The sequence below is a fragment of the Artibeus jamaicensis genome, unplaced genomic scaffold (genome assembly GCF_021234435.1).
Source record: "Artibeus jamaicensis isolate MK-2021 breed Jamaican fruit bat unplaced genomic scaffold, CSHL_Jam_final scaffold_1019, whole genome shotgun sequence".
Classification (NCBI taxonomy): Eukaryota; Metazoa; Chordata; class Mammalia; order Chiroptera; family Phyllostomidae; genus Artibeus; species Artibeus jamaicensis.
The window spans coordinates 4,527,796-4,545,726 of NW_026522025.1; the positions used below are offsets into that span (position 1 = coordinate 4,527,796).

At 47.2% G+C, this 17,931-nt stretch overlaps 1 protein-coding gene across 6 annotated transcripts; it reads left to right on the plus strand.

Moving 5' to 3' along the window:
- Positions 1–36: 36 nt before the first annotated feature.
- On the plus strand, positions 37–17,656 carry DIO1 (iodothyronine deiodinase 1). Of its 6 annotated transcripts, none has more exons than XR_008389693.1 (5): positions 37–409; positions 1,470–1,658; positions 5,379–5,529; positions 6,335–6,478; positions 14,224–17,637. XR_008389693.1 is itself a non-coding variant. In XM_037161734.2 (5 exons), the coding sequence occupies exons 1-5, from the start codon at positions 88–90 to the stop codon at positions 14,290–14,292; spliced, it is 924 nt and encodes a 307-aa protein (XP_037017629.2). In that variant the 5' UTR covers positions 40–87; the 3' UTR covers positions 14,293–17,631. The 6 variants fall into 6 exon arrangements, 3 of the variants coding, with proteins under 3 accessions (XP_037017629.2, XP_037017639.1, XP_053511366.1); XR_008389694.1 differs by lacking the exon at positions 5,379–5,529 and adding an exon at positions 2,136–2,203 and having other exon boundaries at positions 38–409; XM_037161734.2 differs by lacking the exon at positions 5,379–5,529 and adding an exon at positions 12,074–12,273 and having other exon boundaries at positions 40–409; positions 14,224–17,631.
- The last annotated feature ends 275 nt before the right edge of the window (positions 17,657–17,931 follow it).

The window sequence follows — 17,931 nt, forward strand, 5'->3', positions numbered from 1 at the left end:
CCTGCACCTTTGCTCAGCTCCGCCCAGTGGGGCCCAACTTCAGTGTCCCTGTCCATCAGCCTCAGAGCCAGGTCCAGCTGTGCCGAGATGGGGCTGGCCCAGCCAGGACTGTGGCTGAAGAGGCTCTGGGTACTCTTGCAGGTGGCCCTGCATGTGGCCTTGGGCAAAGTACAACTAAAACTGTTTCCCGAGAGAGTCAAGCAGAATATCTTGGCCATGAACCGGAAGAACCCACACTTCTCCTATGAAAACTGGGTTCCGACCCTCTTTGGCATCCAGTATTTCTGGTTTCTCCTGAAGGTTCGTTGGCAACGATTGGAGGACAAGACTGAGGAAGGGGGTCTAGCCCCAAACTGCCCCGTGGTTCGCCTCTCAGGACAGACGTGTAACATTTGGGACTTCATGCAAGGTCAGGAGGCTGATACAGCTTGAGGGTGCTTGGAACAGGGATGGTCAATGCGGGTGGGAGATGGGTTGGAAACTCCTGAATTCTTCTCCTACTCCAGCTCCCTTTTTGGCTTCTTGCCTTCTTCCTGACTCCTGAAACCAGGACTTTTCCTAGATTCTGCTTTTCTGGGTGTCATCGGCATCTTCACAGGCACTCAGACTACAAACCAGCCCCTCTGGCCTTCAGCTCCTCCAGCAGCCCTGCTGCTGCATGGTTGCTTCCGCCTGAGATGCACTTGGAGCCCCTCCCTGCCCGGTCACGTCCTGTTCATCCTTCAGCCTTCTACTCAGTGACACTTCTGTGACAATCTAACCCCTATTTCCCTGGACTAGGTTGACGCCTCTTGTATACTGAACTTCCTAAACTTTTCTTTATTTTTACACCTGTCCTTGCTTGTAATTATGTGTGGGTATATGATTAATGTCTTTTGCCCTCCCTAGTCTGCAAACTCTGTGCAGGCGGAGACCATGGCTCTTAATCCCCTGTTGTTCCCCCATGGCCACTGCTGACTCATGGTAGTTGCTCAGTAAATATTTGTTGAAGATCTCTCGTGTGCACTCTGACTCTTCCAGGCAAACCGGCTCTATCTGTTTGGGTTCTTAAAAACCCCTCAGAGCAGTTTTCTCCTTTTGGCCTAACAGCCGCTCTTCCTGCCAGGATTTCCTCCTCCTGCTTGTGCCCTCTGTTGCCACCCAGCTTGTAAATATCTGCCAGATTACCCTTCCACAAGCACATCCCTGGCCCATGGACACCCCAACTCACCAAATTTTGGCAGCCCCACTTCTGCATTCAGGACAAATGCTCAAGGTCCTCCCTGGGCTGTGCTTTGTGTTCAAGGTCCTTCCTATACTGACTCCAGCTTTTGTTTTTCCAACTCCACCTGTAAGTTTCCCCTCTTGTTTGCTGCCTGCAGACAACTGTTGGATCTTTTACATCCCTCGTGCTTTTCCTTCTCTGTCTTTGCTGGAGTTGTTGGCTCATCCACACCACTGCCAACAGTTCAAATACCTCTCATCGTCAGGGTCCTGCTCTCCTGCCTCTCCATCTGTGAAACCATCTCAGATGCTTACAGCTGGGCACGTGCTCTCTCTGTTGTGGGTTCATGGCCCTCCGTCTGCACATCTCCTTGGACTCTGGTCGTTCCTCCTCAGCCTCAGACAGCCTAAGCACGAGAGTGTTTTCTTCTTGCTCAATGGTTGTCTTGCAACAGGTCTGTATCTGATTCATCACTGAATTCCCAGGGCACAGTAGAGAAGGTCCCTGAGGCTGTTGACTAATCTAGTGTTCTTTGGAACACAAATCCCACGGACATGAAGTCCCCTGGTCAAAAAGTACTTTGGGAATCCCTGCACACTATCCCCTCCTCTTGGAAGTTCATAGTGAACATGAACATATAAAAGGCTCTGAGCAGACTCGAAGCTTAAAAACAAACGAACAAAACTTGAAAAACTTTAACACAGCACTAACAAATTTTCCTAACACACACCACCCCCCCACTCTCCACCAGAGGAAATGCCTGTCATCATATTGATGGTTCCAAAGAACACCCTTTGGGAAATGTTGACCTAATCCAGTCCTCTCATTTTAGAGAGGAAATGGAGAAAACTCAGAGGCAAAGGTAACAGAGCTGATGGCGGACTGAGTCGGACCCGGAATCAGGGCTTTCTTCTTCCCGTTTTTTTCACAGCACCTCAGCATTCAGGAGCACCTCCTATGTGCCAGCCCTTCAGCCAGATGTCAGGGACACAGAGTTAAGTAAGAGCTTGCTTCTTCACTCAAGGAATTTATGGTCCTACAGAACAGATGGATGTAATAAACAAATTCTATGGTTCCGTGAGTTGGGGGAGGCTATAGAGGCATGAACTATGCCTCCAGGGCTTGGAAGTTTTCCTGGAAAAGGTGGCTTTGGAACTAGGCCTTGGAGAATGAGTAAGGTTTTTTTCTGAGAATGGAAAAGGGGAACATGTTTCAAGAAAAAAGGAAAGCCAAGAGTTTTTGATCATGACTTTAAACTAGGGTAGACAAATGACCTCTATTTGCTCAACAAACATTTACCAAGTGACGGCTGATAATAAGATCAATGCGAATAACAACTAACTTTTACTGTGCATCTACTACGTGCCAAGCACTGTGGGAGAACCAGGCAGATGTGCTGAATATCAATTATCTAGCGATCAATTCCATGAAAGACAACTTGCCACATGGTCAATTCACAGAATTTACTTGCTCTTGACTGTTCATTTCAGTGAGCCCGTGTGCCTTTTAGGAAGACTGCTCTGTTTACCCCTGCTTTTCTGCTGCTGTACCTGAGACTGAAGGAAGAGGGGAGAAGGGGACTGAAAGACAAAAGAACACTATTTATGAAATAGGGTTGGCATTCAGCACCTTGACCCAGAGTCCCTGAAATAACAGGTGCTGCTGGTACAGCAATCAGCACAACTGGTCTCTGTCCCGGCAGACCTCGTAATCCCGAGAGGAAATGGCACAGTGAGACGCAGAGCCAGGGGGTTCTGGGAGAAGTGGGGCAGGTAGGGACTAGTCAGAGGAAAGCTTCCTGGAGACAAGGCGGTGAGCCGATTGTCTAGGGATGGTGGAGCCTCGGGGTAGCTGAGGAAGGGGGAGGGGCAGGGCAGGACAGAGCGGGAGCAGCAGAGGTCTGAGGTGGGGAGGAGCGTGGGTCAGTTTGGGAGAAGTCGGGGGTGGGAGGCATGAAGGAGTGAAGGATGAGGCTGGAGACACCATCAGGGACTAGAGCTTAGGGGGCCTTATATGTCTTACCAAAGAGTAGATTTTATCCTGAGGGTACTGGTGAGTTCTAGAAAGATTTTCAAGCAAGAAGTTAAACACGATCAGGTCTACTTATTAGAAAGACACCCTGTAACTGCTTTGGAAACCCAGCAGGTCGCTAAAAAGCTCTGTTTGTATGCTTTGGTTATAAATCTGAACTCATTTGAGAGCCACAGACTGGAAGGTCTAGGAGAGTCTTTATGGTACCCTAAGCCAGCTCTTCAATTGTTTAGATACAAAGGCCCAGAGAGGTAAATCACTTGCTCAGAGTCACACAGCAAGTTCTTATAGAGCCAGAACTGGAATTTGTGCCTTCTCACTCTCAGCTAGCGCAGTTTTTCTTTGAGTAAGATAGCAGATGCTCAGAGAAACTCTTAGCCACCCCCACTCTGCATGTACATGCACATGCACACACATGACACACACAGGCCTTAGGACACACATACAGCAAAACACTGATTAACTGGTGTATTATAGTTGAAGGCAAGTCTGATGATTTCTTTTCTAGGCACCTAGGAGTTAATCTGCAACCTGATATCTTAGCCCTTATTTCATATTATGTAAAATCTCTCCAAGCATATTTATGAGGTGTCATCCAGTAATTATAAATGGGCTTTTCCAGCTCTGAGAGCCCAGTGCAGGGGTCAACTCACTGGTCTGGGGTTGTGACAGTAGGTTTGAGTCCACTGGGACCACAGAACATTTCCCATTTGTACCAGTGAGTCGGGGTGGACAGTCCTTGCCCAACACCTTTGAAATAGTGTCTCTGCACCGCGGCCTATGGACCAGGCAGGGTGTCAGCCCTCGGCACCCCTACCCCTTGTACTCGTGTTTTCTCTCTCTGCTACCAGGAAAGTAGGGAACTGAGTTTAAACTTTGCCCTCAGAACTGATGACTGTACCCACCACACTACATGTAGATAAACAAACGGCTCTGTCTCTTCTAAGGTCCTAATCAGTGGATGTTGAGTCTTTTATTTTTTCAATGAAAAACAAATTCCAGACAGCTAATATTTAACTCTAGCCCTGACCTTAACTCTTTTGGATTCTTATCTGATGGGTGACTCCCTGAGGTCATTGGAGGCCAACGGCCAGCCACTTGGCCATGACTGGCCTCTGAGCTTCTCCTGCGGTGGCCTGGGCGACCCCATCACATGGGAGGACTCTGCACAATCAACCAACACCCTGTATGGCCTTCTGTGAGAAGACCTCAGAGCCACAGACAAGGAGGACTCTGTACTCCAGAGAAACTGGTCTGCTTTCTCCTCCTGTACTGACGAATGAGAAATACAAAACCAATTGTCTCCCCTTGTAGTTGGTCACCAGAAACTCACAGTCAAATATTAGCACAGTTATAATGAATGCAGGGACCCTGAAGGCCCATTTATTTGTGTTCCACTTTTCCCTCTTCTTTGCCTTCCAGAGGGGCATGATTTTTTAAAAATTTCTATTTAATAATGTATTACATATGTAAACTGTTTCAAATCCTTTGCAGAAGTGGGAGAGGGACTAACTGACCAACGAAACCACAAGCCTCTCCCCTAGAGGGGGGCCAGGCAGAGCTCAGTGTGTTCAAGGACCAGCAAGGCCAATGCGACCCAAGCCAGGCTGGGGTGCAGTGAGAGCCGTGGCTGGAGAGGCAGGTACGGGCCAGAGCGGGAAGGCTCTCCTGCACTGTGAAGAATCTGAACAGGATGCCAAGAAGATACAAACCAAGGATGGCGGATATTTGTTACAATTTTGGCTGCCCAGCTCCTACCTCTTCTGATGGAAGGGGAGTAGAGGGACTTAAGAGCCCTCTACTCCCCTTCCATCAGCAAAGTCCCGTCAGTTCCAGTTTTCCCTTCTCTACTGCCCACACACCAGCTCGTGTCCCCTTATCCCTCATATTTCTCATTGCCACTTCCATTCCACATCAGCCCTTTCCCCGCTGAGCAGCCAGAGTGATCCTCTGTGTAAATCTGATCATTTCTTTTCATTGCACAGCCCTACTGTGCAGTCAGAGTGCTGGCTTGCAAGCAACAGAAGCTCACTCTGGTTTTCTTGGCTGCATACACATCCATAGATGAAGGAATATATTAGAAAAGTGTTGTAGGAGCTCCAGAACCAAGCACATGGAGCACTGAGCCTAGTCTGTCTTTTAGCATCCCAGTCAGGCCTGGATGCTGCCAGCCATGTGGTTGCCATGGGAAACCATCAACACTGCAGGACTCCACCATTCCTGACAAGGGAACCACCACTGGACCATGGATGAATTCTGCTGTCTCAGTGACCTCAGAACCAAAGATCCATGTGGTAGGGTTCAGTCAGCCCTGGTGAGTCACTGAATGTGCCCCCACTTTTTGAACGAGGGGCCTGCATATTTATTTTGCAATGGACCCAGCAAATCATGTAGGTGGCCCTGCTCCCACCCACCCTTTTCTCCCCTTGCGGAGTCCCTTTCGCCGCTTCCCCACTTCATAGCTCGGGAAGTAGGTAATAGCTAATGACAGCAGCTGACATTATTGAGCACCTCCCATGGACCAGGCCCATTTTAACCCCTCATCTGTGTTAACTTCTTTAATTCTACTAACAATCCTACAAAGTAAGTCTTATTACTGTGTCCATTTATGGATGAAGGAACAGAGGTGCTTTGAGTGGGAAGAGCGTTGAATGAGAGTCTGGGAGCCAGAGTGTTCATTTCAGCTCCTCTACTGGCCTGCTGTGTGATATGAAACGAGACGATAAACCTCAGTTTGTCCATAAAACAGGGGAAAAGTTGTCTACCTTGTAGTATACCGATCACATCACATGAAAGAATGGATATGTGCTTGCCTTCTAAACTGCATGAAAGGGACTCTTTTCATCCTTCTTTTCTTTCCCACCCAGCAATTGCAGGTGGTCCACTAAGACCACCTGATAAAGCCCCTCATTCTAGAGAAGAGTAAGTTGGCTCCAGCTTCTGCTAAGTCGTGCTCTCTATGCTTCAGCTCCTCACTGTGCCCTCGACCCGTCTTAGACGGGGGAATATAACAGAATTTAAGCAAGATTGATGGCGGGGCTTGCAAAACAACTGCTGTGTGTGGATTATTGGATGGTGATGGTTTCATTTCTGTTTCAGGCAACAGGCCGCTGGTGCTGAATTTTGGAAGTTGCACCTGACCTTCATTTCTTTTCAAATTTGACCAATTCAATAGACTTATTGAAGACTTTAGTTCCGTAGCAGATTTTCTCGTCATTTACATTGAAGAAGCACATGCATCAGGTATACGAGATTCCCTGTGCCTACCTCCTCCTGCCCTCTCTTTTCTTGCTCCCCTTCCCCCAAGGTTGGGTGTGGGAGAGGTGTAGGAGGGGAGAGGGAAAGGGTCCCCGTTCCCCCACCATCTCCCAGTCCCTGCAGGTTTACCCACCTCTTGCTGATTTCAGTCTGTGCTTTCAACTAGGAACACAGAGCAGAAAACCCAGAGTGACTGGGTCTAGCTGGGGGAGCATCTAACATTCTGAATGGATAAATAGGGAAATCAAGGGAGAGCAGCTCATATAAACGCAGTTACGAGAAATTTAGACCTGAAATGCCACAAGTAAAATGGCTGCTGTTCAGTGACTTGTGAAATCCATCCTAAGACTTTCTGAGCTCAGAAGCGCATTGTGGTTCATCTCTGTCCATCAGAAGTACCTCGAAGGCTTGTTAAAACCCACTGTTGGACTCCACCCCAGAGTCTGCGTTAGCTCTGGGGCAGGGCCTGAGAATTTGTAATTCTAGTAAACGCCAGGGGATGCTGAAGCTACTGGTCTGGGGACCACACTGTGAGGATCAATTCTCCAGGCCCGATTTTTACCTGGGACAGGAATTCTTTCTTCAGTCCCTGACAGGTGGTCACCCATCTTTATTACTTCATGGGAAATCTTGTTCCTTTGCCAACAGCTCTGTTTGTGAGAAAGCTCTTCCTTGCAATGAGCAGACACGTCCCTCCCTGAAATGTCTACAGCTCGGTCTAAGCCCCATGAACTTTACAAAATGCTCAGGTACACTTTTCTCTCCCTGGCTGTCATGGAGATCAATTCTTAAACCCACAATTTAAAGAAGGCAAGAAGGCTTGGGTGGCCGAGCAGAATGGATGCCGTTTACACACCCACCTTCATGCAACACTCGTCTTTGTCAGCCAGCACCAGGCAGAGTCCATGTCACAGACTTAGAGCTCATAAGCGCTGGGTAAATGAGTGAGGGTTTTAGGCCAGTATTGGCCTTGCTGGCTTATCCATGTGTTGTAAGTATAGAGATTGCTGTTAATTAATCATCAGCAAAGCTGGTCCGGCAGCACTTTCTCCAGTGCAGTCCAGTCCGAGGACCCCGGGTGTCAGTGCCTCCTGCCTTGCTTGTTGAAAATGCGTATTTGATTGCATCTCGATTTATATGCACCCAAAGGTTTGAGAACTGCTTTTAACTCAATACCGTGTTCTTTAACTGGCACCTCCTATCCTCATGAAGACTTTGGGGCGACTTAAAATATTAGCTTATGGTAATAGGTACATACAGTGTTCTCAGCTTTTATGTATATTTAAAAATTTCTACCCTGGTCAGGTTAGTTAGAATGCCATTCCAATACACCAGGGTTGCGAGTTCAATCCCTGGTCAGGGCACATACAAAAAGCAACCAATGAATGCATAAGTAAGTGAAACAACAAATTAATGTTTCTCTGTCTTTCCCTAAAAATCAATACAAAAATAAAATTAAAAATTTCCATAATAAAATTTAAAGAGCATAGGTCTCAGAAGAGCAAATACAAGCATATGTACCTGTTTGTCAGCTACCCCTTTGAGAGCAGCAGCCATCGGTTAAAGAAAAAAACCTTGGATGCTTCCAGGTGTCTATGGTCTCCGTGGCAGAGAGGAGTTGATGCACTGATGTCATCTCAGCTGACAGCTGAAGTTCAGCCAGGGCTGATGTAACTGTCTTGGGGCAGCACTTCTCAAACTTTAACGTTTGCACTTAAATCATCTGGGAATCTTACTAAGATGCAGGTTCTAGCTCAGTTGGACTTCAGAGGGTTCTGAGATGGGCCACATCTTGCCAGCTCCCCTCGTGATTTTGAGACTGTTGGTTCAGGGGCCACACTTGGAGCAGTAACAAGGTCTAGAACAGGGGTCCCCAACCCCAGGCCCACAGAATAAATACTGGTCTGTGGCCTGTTAGGAACCAGGCTGCACAGCAGGAGAAGAGTGGCGGGCCAGCTAGTGAAGCTTCATCTGTATTTACAGCCGCTCCTCATCGCTTGCATTGCTACCTGAGCTCTGTCTCCTGTCAGATCAGCAGGGGCATTAGATTCTCAAAGGAATGTGAACCCTACCAGGAACTATGCGTGCAAGGGATCTAGGTTGCATACTCCTAATGAGAATCTAATTCTAGAAGGTCCACTCATTTTAGGAGGCCTGTGGTCTGTGGCCCAGTCAGGTGGCTTCCTTCTTCCCACACACCACGTTTCTCCAGGTAAATTATGGGGAAGCACAGGGTGTGGAGCAAGGAAGAGGTTCTGGACTTTCAGGCCTGAATGTGAGTCCTGGCCCCATCACATGCTGGACACACAACCTGGAGGAACTTACATTCCATGCTGGCTTCCGAGCCACTGAATTGGGATAACAACACTGATCTCACAGAATCACCTATGCAGCAATATTTACCATGTGCCTGCTGTGTGCCCACCTCTGTGCTGGGCCTAGGGATATAGGGGTGAAAGATGCACACAGTTCTTGCCTCTAAGGAGTTCACAGCTGGAGTTGAGAGGCAAGGCCTCTGCCTGCCCCGCCCCCCCACTCCTGCCTTTAGAGGCTGCTGTGAAGCTCCATGGAGCAAAGGGTGGCCAAGACTTACTGCCTAACCGTGATGCAAAAGAAGCTGGTGGTGTTGTCATCTACAAAGTTTTGATGTCTTGAGGCAGGTAATAAATACTTTAAATACTAGTTTTTCTTGGGGGAAAGACTTTGAAGCACTGAGAAGGTGAAGCGAATTCTGCTGATAGGCTTAAGCAACTTATATTACCCTGGGAGGCAACTATTATTGTGAACACAGGCCAGGCAACTTCCAAAGAACCCATAGCCACAGTATCTGGGTTCCAGGCTCCTGAGAAATGGGGCAGGTAGAAGGGGACATAGCAATTTATTGTTGTTTTTTCCCCCCCATCTGTGGGCCTATTAGCTCATGAGCGCCACCTCCTGTAAATGGACAGAAGGGCACTCTGGCAAATGAGGCCAATTGAAAGGCCCTTTCTATTTAAAGTTAAGCAGGTTTAACTGGCTTGGTTTAAGGGTGAGGGGAACATCTCCAGAGCAGAAAATCAGAAAAAAAAAATCAGAAAATCGGTGGTATATAATAAAGACTGGGTTCTTTCCCACCTGTCTGTTATTTTGGGGGCAGTCAGATAAAATAAAGCAATATTTTTTAGCAGCTTCTATGAACCAGGCAGAGTACTGGGAATTCCACACATGTTATCTCATTTAAACCTCACAGCCATCTGCTAAGTGAGTTCTAACAATGAATAGTTTCTATTAATCCCATTTAACAAATGAGAAAACTGAGAATTTAAAGAGATTCTGAAGAGCTTGACCAATACTATACAGCTTACTATATCAGGGAACCCTTCCCGGAGCAGAGGAGGTTAGAACTGTGATTCCCAACTGAGAGGGATTTTTGTCAACCAGGGGCATTTGGCAATATCTGGAGACTTTTTTTATTCTTACCTGAGGACATTTTTTTTTTCATTTCTTTTAGAGAAAGAGGAAGGGAGAGAGAGAAAAACATTGATGTGAGAGAGAAAGTGACTGGTTGCCTCCTGTATGCGCCCGGACTGGGGTTTGAACCATGGCCTTTTGGTCCACAGGATGATGCTCCAACCAACTGAGCTACACCGGCCAGGGGTGGAAATATTTTTGGTCGTCACAAATTGAAAGCTGGGGGCATGCTACGGACATCTAGGGAGGAGAGGCCAGAGATGATGTTCAACACCCTACAACACACAGGATGGCCCTTCACAACATAGAATTATCTAGCCCAAAATGTCCATAGTGCCAATGTTGAGAAGCCCTGCGTTAGAGTTGAGTTTTTCTTTTACTTTTTATTTTTATATTTTTTAAGATTTTTATTCATTTATTTTTTAGAGAGAGGGGAAGGGAAGGAGAGAGAGAGGGAGAGAAACATTAATGTGTAGTTGCCTTTTGCATGCCTACTCCTGGGGACCTGGCCCGCAACCCAGGCATGTGCCCTGACTGGGAATCAAACCAGCAACCTTTTGGTTCACAGGCCCACGCTCAATCCACTGAGCTACACCTGCCAGGGCAGAGTTGAGCTTTAAAAGGACATGTAGAATTTCATACATGGAAGGATTGTTAGGAGAAAGGGCAGAGAGGTGTCAGCATTGTTTGAGGAGGAGTCCACTTTGGCCAGATGTGGAGGGACTAGCAGCCACAACTGGTGATGCAGGTGAGGAGAGATGACAGGGGTGATTAAATGCCATGCTAAGGAGTTGGTCTTGTAATTGGTGTTTAAGTAGAGAAAAACATATGATCAAATCATTCTCGGGGATTTTTGGATGGTGATGTAGAACATAGTAAGATCAAGGGCAGGAAGACTGCGTAGGATGAAAATAAGGGGCATTGCTAGGTGAGCAGCTGTACTTGGCTCTAAGCTCACCCTGAACCGCTTATCACATGAGGCTGTCAGTCGATCTCACCCATCGGCTGCTGCAGCAGAAGTTGCAGTATCCAAACAAGAAAATAGAAAGTCCTCCACAGCAGCTGGAGGCAGGATCTGTGATGAAAAGGGTGGAAGTGAGAGACAGCTGGAGTGTGAGTGAGTCAAGGAGCCCCAAGTATTATACCCACCTCACTGGAGCAAACAGCTGAAGGAAGACTGGAGAGATGGGCCAGCTCACTAAGGACCTGGTGGGCCATACTGAGGAGCATGGGATTTATCCTGAAGGTCACAAGGAGCCACTGAAAGATCTAAGCAGGAGAGTGACACAGTCAGATTTGCATTTTGGAAGGAACACTCTGGTGGAGAATAACTGGAAGAGGGAAATTGTCTAGACTCTGGAGGACTAGTTCTCAAACTTTGGCATGTGTTAGAATCATCTGGAAGGCTGTTAAAACAGATTGTTAGACCTTATTATTGGTCAGTCTAGAGTGGGGCCTGAGAAGTTGCATTGCTAACAAACTCTCAGGTCATGCTGATGCTGCTGGTCTGGGCAGCTCATGCTTAGAGAAATACTGCTCTTGACCCTTGTCTCTAAGTGTGGTCCAAGCACCAGAAGCCTTAGCATCCTGGGAGCTAGCTAGACTCAGTGCCACCCTAGGCAGACTAAACCAAAATCTTCCTTCAGTGAGGTCCCTGAGTGAGTCACACATTAAAGTTTGAGAAGCACCGGTCTGTTGGACTGCGTCATTGAAGAGCGGGTGTCTGGAAGTCCGCAGCCATAGGCTTCAGTTCCGAATCAACCACTCCCTACGTGATCTTGTGCATTTACCCATAATTCACAGTCTGGCAGAAGTAAGGCCTGCTCAAGTGTGGTTGGTAGGGTAACAATGGGGTTGTAATAATTTATAGTTCTAATTTGAAAATTTTACCTAAAATGTCATATGGTGTGCTTGAGTGTGATATTGTTGTTACAGAATTACATGCTTATGAATTTGGAATAAACAAGGGGCATTATCTGTGCTGGACCCTGTAGGAAACTGGGCCAAATCATGGACAAGGGCTCCTGTTTCTGCTATCCCGGCCCCGTGTATAGTGAGGGGCAGGGACTCGAGTCTGTGGGAGGTGTGTGCCACGCCTGTGGGGCCCACTGCTTGGCCTTTGTCTTGTAGATGGCTGGGCTTTTAAGAACAACGTGGTCATCAGGAAACACCGGAACCTCCAGGACCGCCTCCAGGCAGCTCACCGGCTGCTGGAGAAGAGCCCCCAGTGCCCTGTGGTGGTGGACACAATGAAGAACCAGAGCAGCCAGCTCTACGCGGCTCTGCCAGACAGGTTCTACGTGCTCCAGGAGGGCAGGATCCTCTATAAGGTGGTGGCCACCCTCACCCCCCCACATACACCCCAGGGGCAGGGACCCAGGGAGTGCAAAGGGCTTTGTATCAGGTAAACCTGGATTCAAATTGCTGCCCAACCATTTACTAGCCATGTGACCATGGGCGAGTTCTTTGTTTTTTGGAGTTTCAGTTTCTTCTGAAAAATGAGGGTGTTGGCTCCCAGGTCACAGGGGATGACATAATGCACAGAAAGTCCCTAGCATTTAGACGGGAGCTGGAGCCTCCCAGCAGCCTTCTGAACCCAGAAGACTGGCCCTGGATTAGTCTGAAGCTGAGAGAGACAGAGAATGTTGTTTCCATTTCATAAACAATGCTCAGAGAGCGGAATTGACTTGCCCAAGGTCACACTGCACAAGGCTGAGTCTAATTCTGACTCTTCCGGATGGGATGATTCCAGAGTGGGAGGGTCTGAAGCAGCTAATCTGTGAGGCAGGCCTGAACCTGGTGAGGTTGAAGGAGGCCCAGAGAAAGCAAACTCAGCAGTTCAGAGCAGGAAACGCTGAAACAGGTATTCAAGACAGGAATTGAGTCCAGGCTCCCTTTTTCTGAAAGGACTGAGTTCCTCTCAAGGCTTCCAGCCTGGCTCCACGAGGGGCGTAAGCATGGCCTCTAACCGCCCTGGGCACTGAGGCCTCCTCTCCGAGGGAGAAACGGAGTGTGCCAGCCGCTGGGGGGCTCTCCAGCCTTGGAGAGCACATGAAGCCCAACCGTGTGGACACTCCTCTGCCCACGGGTCAAGCTGGCCCTATGTATGCAAGTGAAACACACTTGTAGATGAATCCCCAGGGTGCCAAGGATTCAGGTCCTTTCTTCCCCTCTCCTCCCCAAGACATGTTCTCAGATGGCTAGATTAAGCCAAGCTGGGCACTGTGTCCCTAGCCCGGGTTAGGCCCTGTGCAAACACTAAAAACATGAAAACGAATTTAAAATGGCCCACACCTTACTTGAAGGTGCTCACAGTCTGGGGGATAAGAAAGACCCAAATAGAGTGTTACAGTATCTCAAGTACCAAGACTCCAGGGTAGGGGTCACCAAACCTTTCCTATGAAGGGCCAGGTAATAGCTATTTTCAACTTTGTTGGCCACACAGTGCCTGCTGTGGTGATTCACTTCTGCTAGTATAACACAAAAACAGCACAGACAAGATGTAAACAAGAGTGTGGAGGCATCAGGACAGACTTAGCTCTCAGACAGTTTTCCAACCCCTGGGGAACTGTGGGCTTTTCAGAGGAGGTATCAATTTCTTGGCTACAGGGTAAGGAGCCACCCACGTGAGCATGGTGAGTGGAAATCATTGCAAGTATCAGGAGGAGGAGGGGCAAAGGCACTGTAGCACATTAGGGCAGAGTGTGAATGGAGAATCCAGGGCACTTGGGTTCAGGCTCTCATTCTGAATCAAGGAGACTTAGGGCAAGGGAGAGCCATTAAAGAGTTTTGAGCAGGGGAGAGGCATGCTCAGATCCTTACTTTAAAAAGATCCCTGGCTGTTGGGTGAAGAATAGAGTGGAGAAATCAGGGCAGAGTCAGGAGGTGAGACAGCTACCTAAGTAGAAGAGGATGAGGGCTGAACTAGGTAGGCAGTGGGACTGGACAGGCAGAGGGGGTTCTGGTATAGAACGAACAGAACTTACATGAGGGGTGGAGAAGATAAGGCCAGTCTGAATGTATGATTATGGGAGAAGAGTTTATATGTACAGACCCCTTTCTCCTTTTGAAACTATTTGTTTTACCCCCTCTGGTTTTCCTCCTGTTTACACGCTGTCTTCCTGTGCAATGTTGGTGCCACTCCACATGCTCTCCCTGGGTGATCTTGCACAACTTGCCTGCCATCGACTACACCATCCCGATGGCTCCCACCTGGATATCACTAGCCCAGACTTCCTGCAAGTCAGAAGTCTTGGAATGCTGATTTATTTCTCTTGCAGGGTAAACCTGGCCCTTGGAACTATCATCCCGAGGAGGTTCGTGCTGTTCTGGAAAAGCTCCACAGTTAATCTGGACAGATCCCCCAGTTCCAAGTGACCAAGAGGAGGACTCCTCAAGGGCTGGCTCTCCCCGCAACCCAGCTGGATTTTACCTCTTGACCTGTATCCCTAGTTGAATTCCTAGCTCAAATTTTTCTGATCTGAGCAAACAATTTTATAATCAGAAAATGAAGCAGCCAGAGAGCTGAGTGTTAAGGAATGTACAGGTCCACACAGCCTCCGCTGTGGAGGCCGCTTTCAGTGCACGATGTCTCAGAGGGTGACAGCAGCGGTACTCCGCGGGCGAGGGGCTTCTGAAGGGTGGTCTCTCTGCAGTCGCTCTAATACCGAGGGGTTAGATATGGCATCCCTTACACTAGGTAAATGCACTTGACCAAGTTGGCCATTTATGGCGTTGACATTTAATACACTGAACTGGTTTTTTAGAACCAAGCATGGGGAGAACTCCAAGTGTTTAGAGAGAGACGAGGAATTGGTAAAGGAGGGAGAAGGGGTGCGAGGAGAGAGTAAGGATGGTGATACTTTCCCTGCCAAAAGACCGAAAAACCAGTCAGTGGTGGTGGTCGTGAGGGGTGTTTCCATGGTAACACATCTCCAACTCTACCATAGAAGAGGAGGTTACTCGCTTTACAATCTTTTAATATATTTCAAAGAAATCTGGCTCTGGAACCTTTTACTATCTTATCCACAGAGTTGATACTAGGGGGCGGGGAGGACTGACTTCCCCAAAACATGATAACCTTGACCAAACTGGACAACAGGCACCAGCAAAGTGCATTCAGTTATGCAGAAACTCACACCTGAAGTTCTATTTCTCAGATTCCTTTTTTGCAAGTCTCCTAATCGTGATTTGTGTTAAATTATGTCAGATGAATGAATAACCATTGGTATTCACCCGTTTTAACTCTGCTTCTTTTCATATTTGTTTATGATGGCCACGGCCCAAAGTACATACGGCTGTGACCTGATTTGAAAACAAAATATTTTAAGATGCAGAAAGCTAATACAGAATGATTAAAATATATCAGCCCATTCAAGATCGCTGTAGTGTGATCTTTGTATCTTCTTCTCTAACTTGTGTCCACCTGCACAGTAATCTGATCAGCAAAAACACCACGTTCTGGAAGGGCCTTGTGTGAAGGGGAGAACGCTCAGTCTCTATGCTACATGTCCAGTGTGGCTCTGTCTTGGAAACTCCCACTGGGGAATTCTTCTACCCTGGACGCAAACTACCTTCACAACATGACAAAAGGAATGGACTTAGGAGACATTTTTCTAACATGAAAACACATTCTCCTTGGCTCTGCCTTCATTTCTACAATGTTAATATTATTAATGTGCTATTTCACTTTTAAAACTAGCTATCTTTAGTCATCTACCAGACACAGGCTCTTTCAGATGTTATTTAATCTCTATATATCTCAGAGAGGAGATTATGATCCCAATTTTACAAACAAGGAAATCAGAGCCCCACTCTAAGTAATTTGTGGAGGGTCTCAGACAAACCCTCTGTTATTGGTAAATAACAAGCTGAGATTCTAACTTCAAGGCTAGAGTCCTGGCTCTATGCCTGGCTAGCTATGTGTCCTTGGTTAAGATGCCTTGGTACCTAGAACTATAAGGGGACATCCTATTATAGAGTAGTGCCTACCCCACGGAGAGGATTCGTGAGTAAAGCACTCAGAACCATGGCTGGCTTGAAGAAAATTCCACGGAAGCGTTGGCTATTACCATTAATATCATTGTTGTGGTTCCACGACTGCCTCCTTGGCCTCCCTTTTAAGGGCTGATGTATGGAAAGAAAATAGGACAGCAGGGACACGATAAAAATTCTTCAACTTCCGCCAAGATGGAGGCATAGGTGGAAGCACTGTACCTTCTCTCACAACCAAGTTTAAAAACAACAAAGTTTTAACAACAAAAATGCAGCCAAACAACAGAAAATTGAACTATACGGAAGTCTGACAACAATGAACCCTCCAGCCAAACCAGTAATAGGGGCAGAGCCAGCAGCAGAGTGGGGTCAGGCAGGAAAGATCCACCAGACCAAACAGAACACGACCCAGGCTGGCAGCAGTGGGCGGATCCCAGGTGTGGAGTAGCAGTGGGTGAACCCACTGAGGGCTGACCAAGGTCACACATTTGTGTACAGATAATTGGAGAAGGAGCATGCGGTGAGACTGAGACAGACCACACAGGCTCCAGCTGAGAGGGGACTGCCATTGTCCCTCTCTGACTCCGCCCCCACATACAGCATCACAAATCAGCGACCTGGGTGGCCCTGCCCTGGTGAACACCTAAGGCTCCGCTCCTCATACCAAACAGGTGCAAACAGAGCAAACCATTATGGCTCAAGAAGAACAGCTCAAAGCCCCAGAGCCAATAACTCTAAGCGATGAAGAAATAGCCAAACTCTCAGATACACAGTTCAAAACACTGGTGTTTAGGATGCTCACAGAACTGGTTGATTTTAGCCACAAATTAGAGGAACACATGAAGGCTAAACTAATTGAAATGAAGGGAAATACACAGGAAACCAATAGTAGTGGAAAGGAAACTGGGACTCAGATCAAGGGAGTAAACCAGAAGGAAGAAGAAAATGACCAAACAGAAAAGGATGAAGAAACAAGAATTCAAAAAAATGAGGAGAGGCTTAGGAACCTCCAGGACATCTTTAAACGAATTATAGGGATACCAGAAGGGGAAGAGGAACAGCCACAAGTGGACAATTTATTTGAACAAATAATTAAGGAGAACTTCCCCAATCTGGCTAAGGAAATAGACTTCCAGGAAATCCAGGAAGCTCAGAGAGTCCCAAAGAAGTTGGACCCAAGAAGGAACATACCAAGGCACATCATCATTACATTAGCCAAGATTAAAATGAAGGAGAGAATCCTAGAAGCAGCAAGAAATAAGGGGACAGTTATCTACAAAGGAGTTCCCATCAGACTGTCAGCAGATTTCTCAAAAGAGACCTTACAGGCAAGAAGGGGCTGGAAAGAAGTATTCCAAGTCATGAAATCCAAAGACCTATATCCAAGATTGCTCTATCCAGCAAAACTTTCATTTAGAATGGAAGGGCAGATAAAGTGCTTCTCAGATAAGGTCAAATTCAAGGAGTTCATCATCATCAAGCCCTTATTATATGAAATGTTAAAGGGACTTATCTAAGAAAAAGAAGATAAAAAAGATGAACAGTGAAAGGACAGCAAACTCACAGTTATCAACAACCACACCTAAAACAAAAGCAAACTAAGAAGACAGCTAGATCAGGAGCAAACCATAAAAATGAAGATCACATGGAGGGTTAGCAACAGGGGAATGGGAGAAGGAGAAGGGGGGAGAAGGTACAGAATATAAGTAGCATAGATGGTAGGTAGAAAATAGGGGGAGGGCAAGAATAGTAGGGGAAATATAGAATCTTAAGAACTTGAGACACATGGTCATAAGCTAAAGGGGGGAATGGTGGGGGAGAGGGTGTGCAGGGTGGAGGGAAATGAAGGGGGGAAATAGAGCAACTGTAATGGCATAATCAATAAAATATATTAAAAAAAATTCTTCAACTTGCCAAAGCAACTGTTCAATACTGGCCTGAGTGTGTGAAGGCATACTGAGTGCTGAGTCACTATGAATGTGGTGGAACCAAAA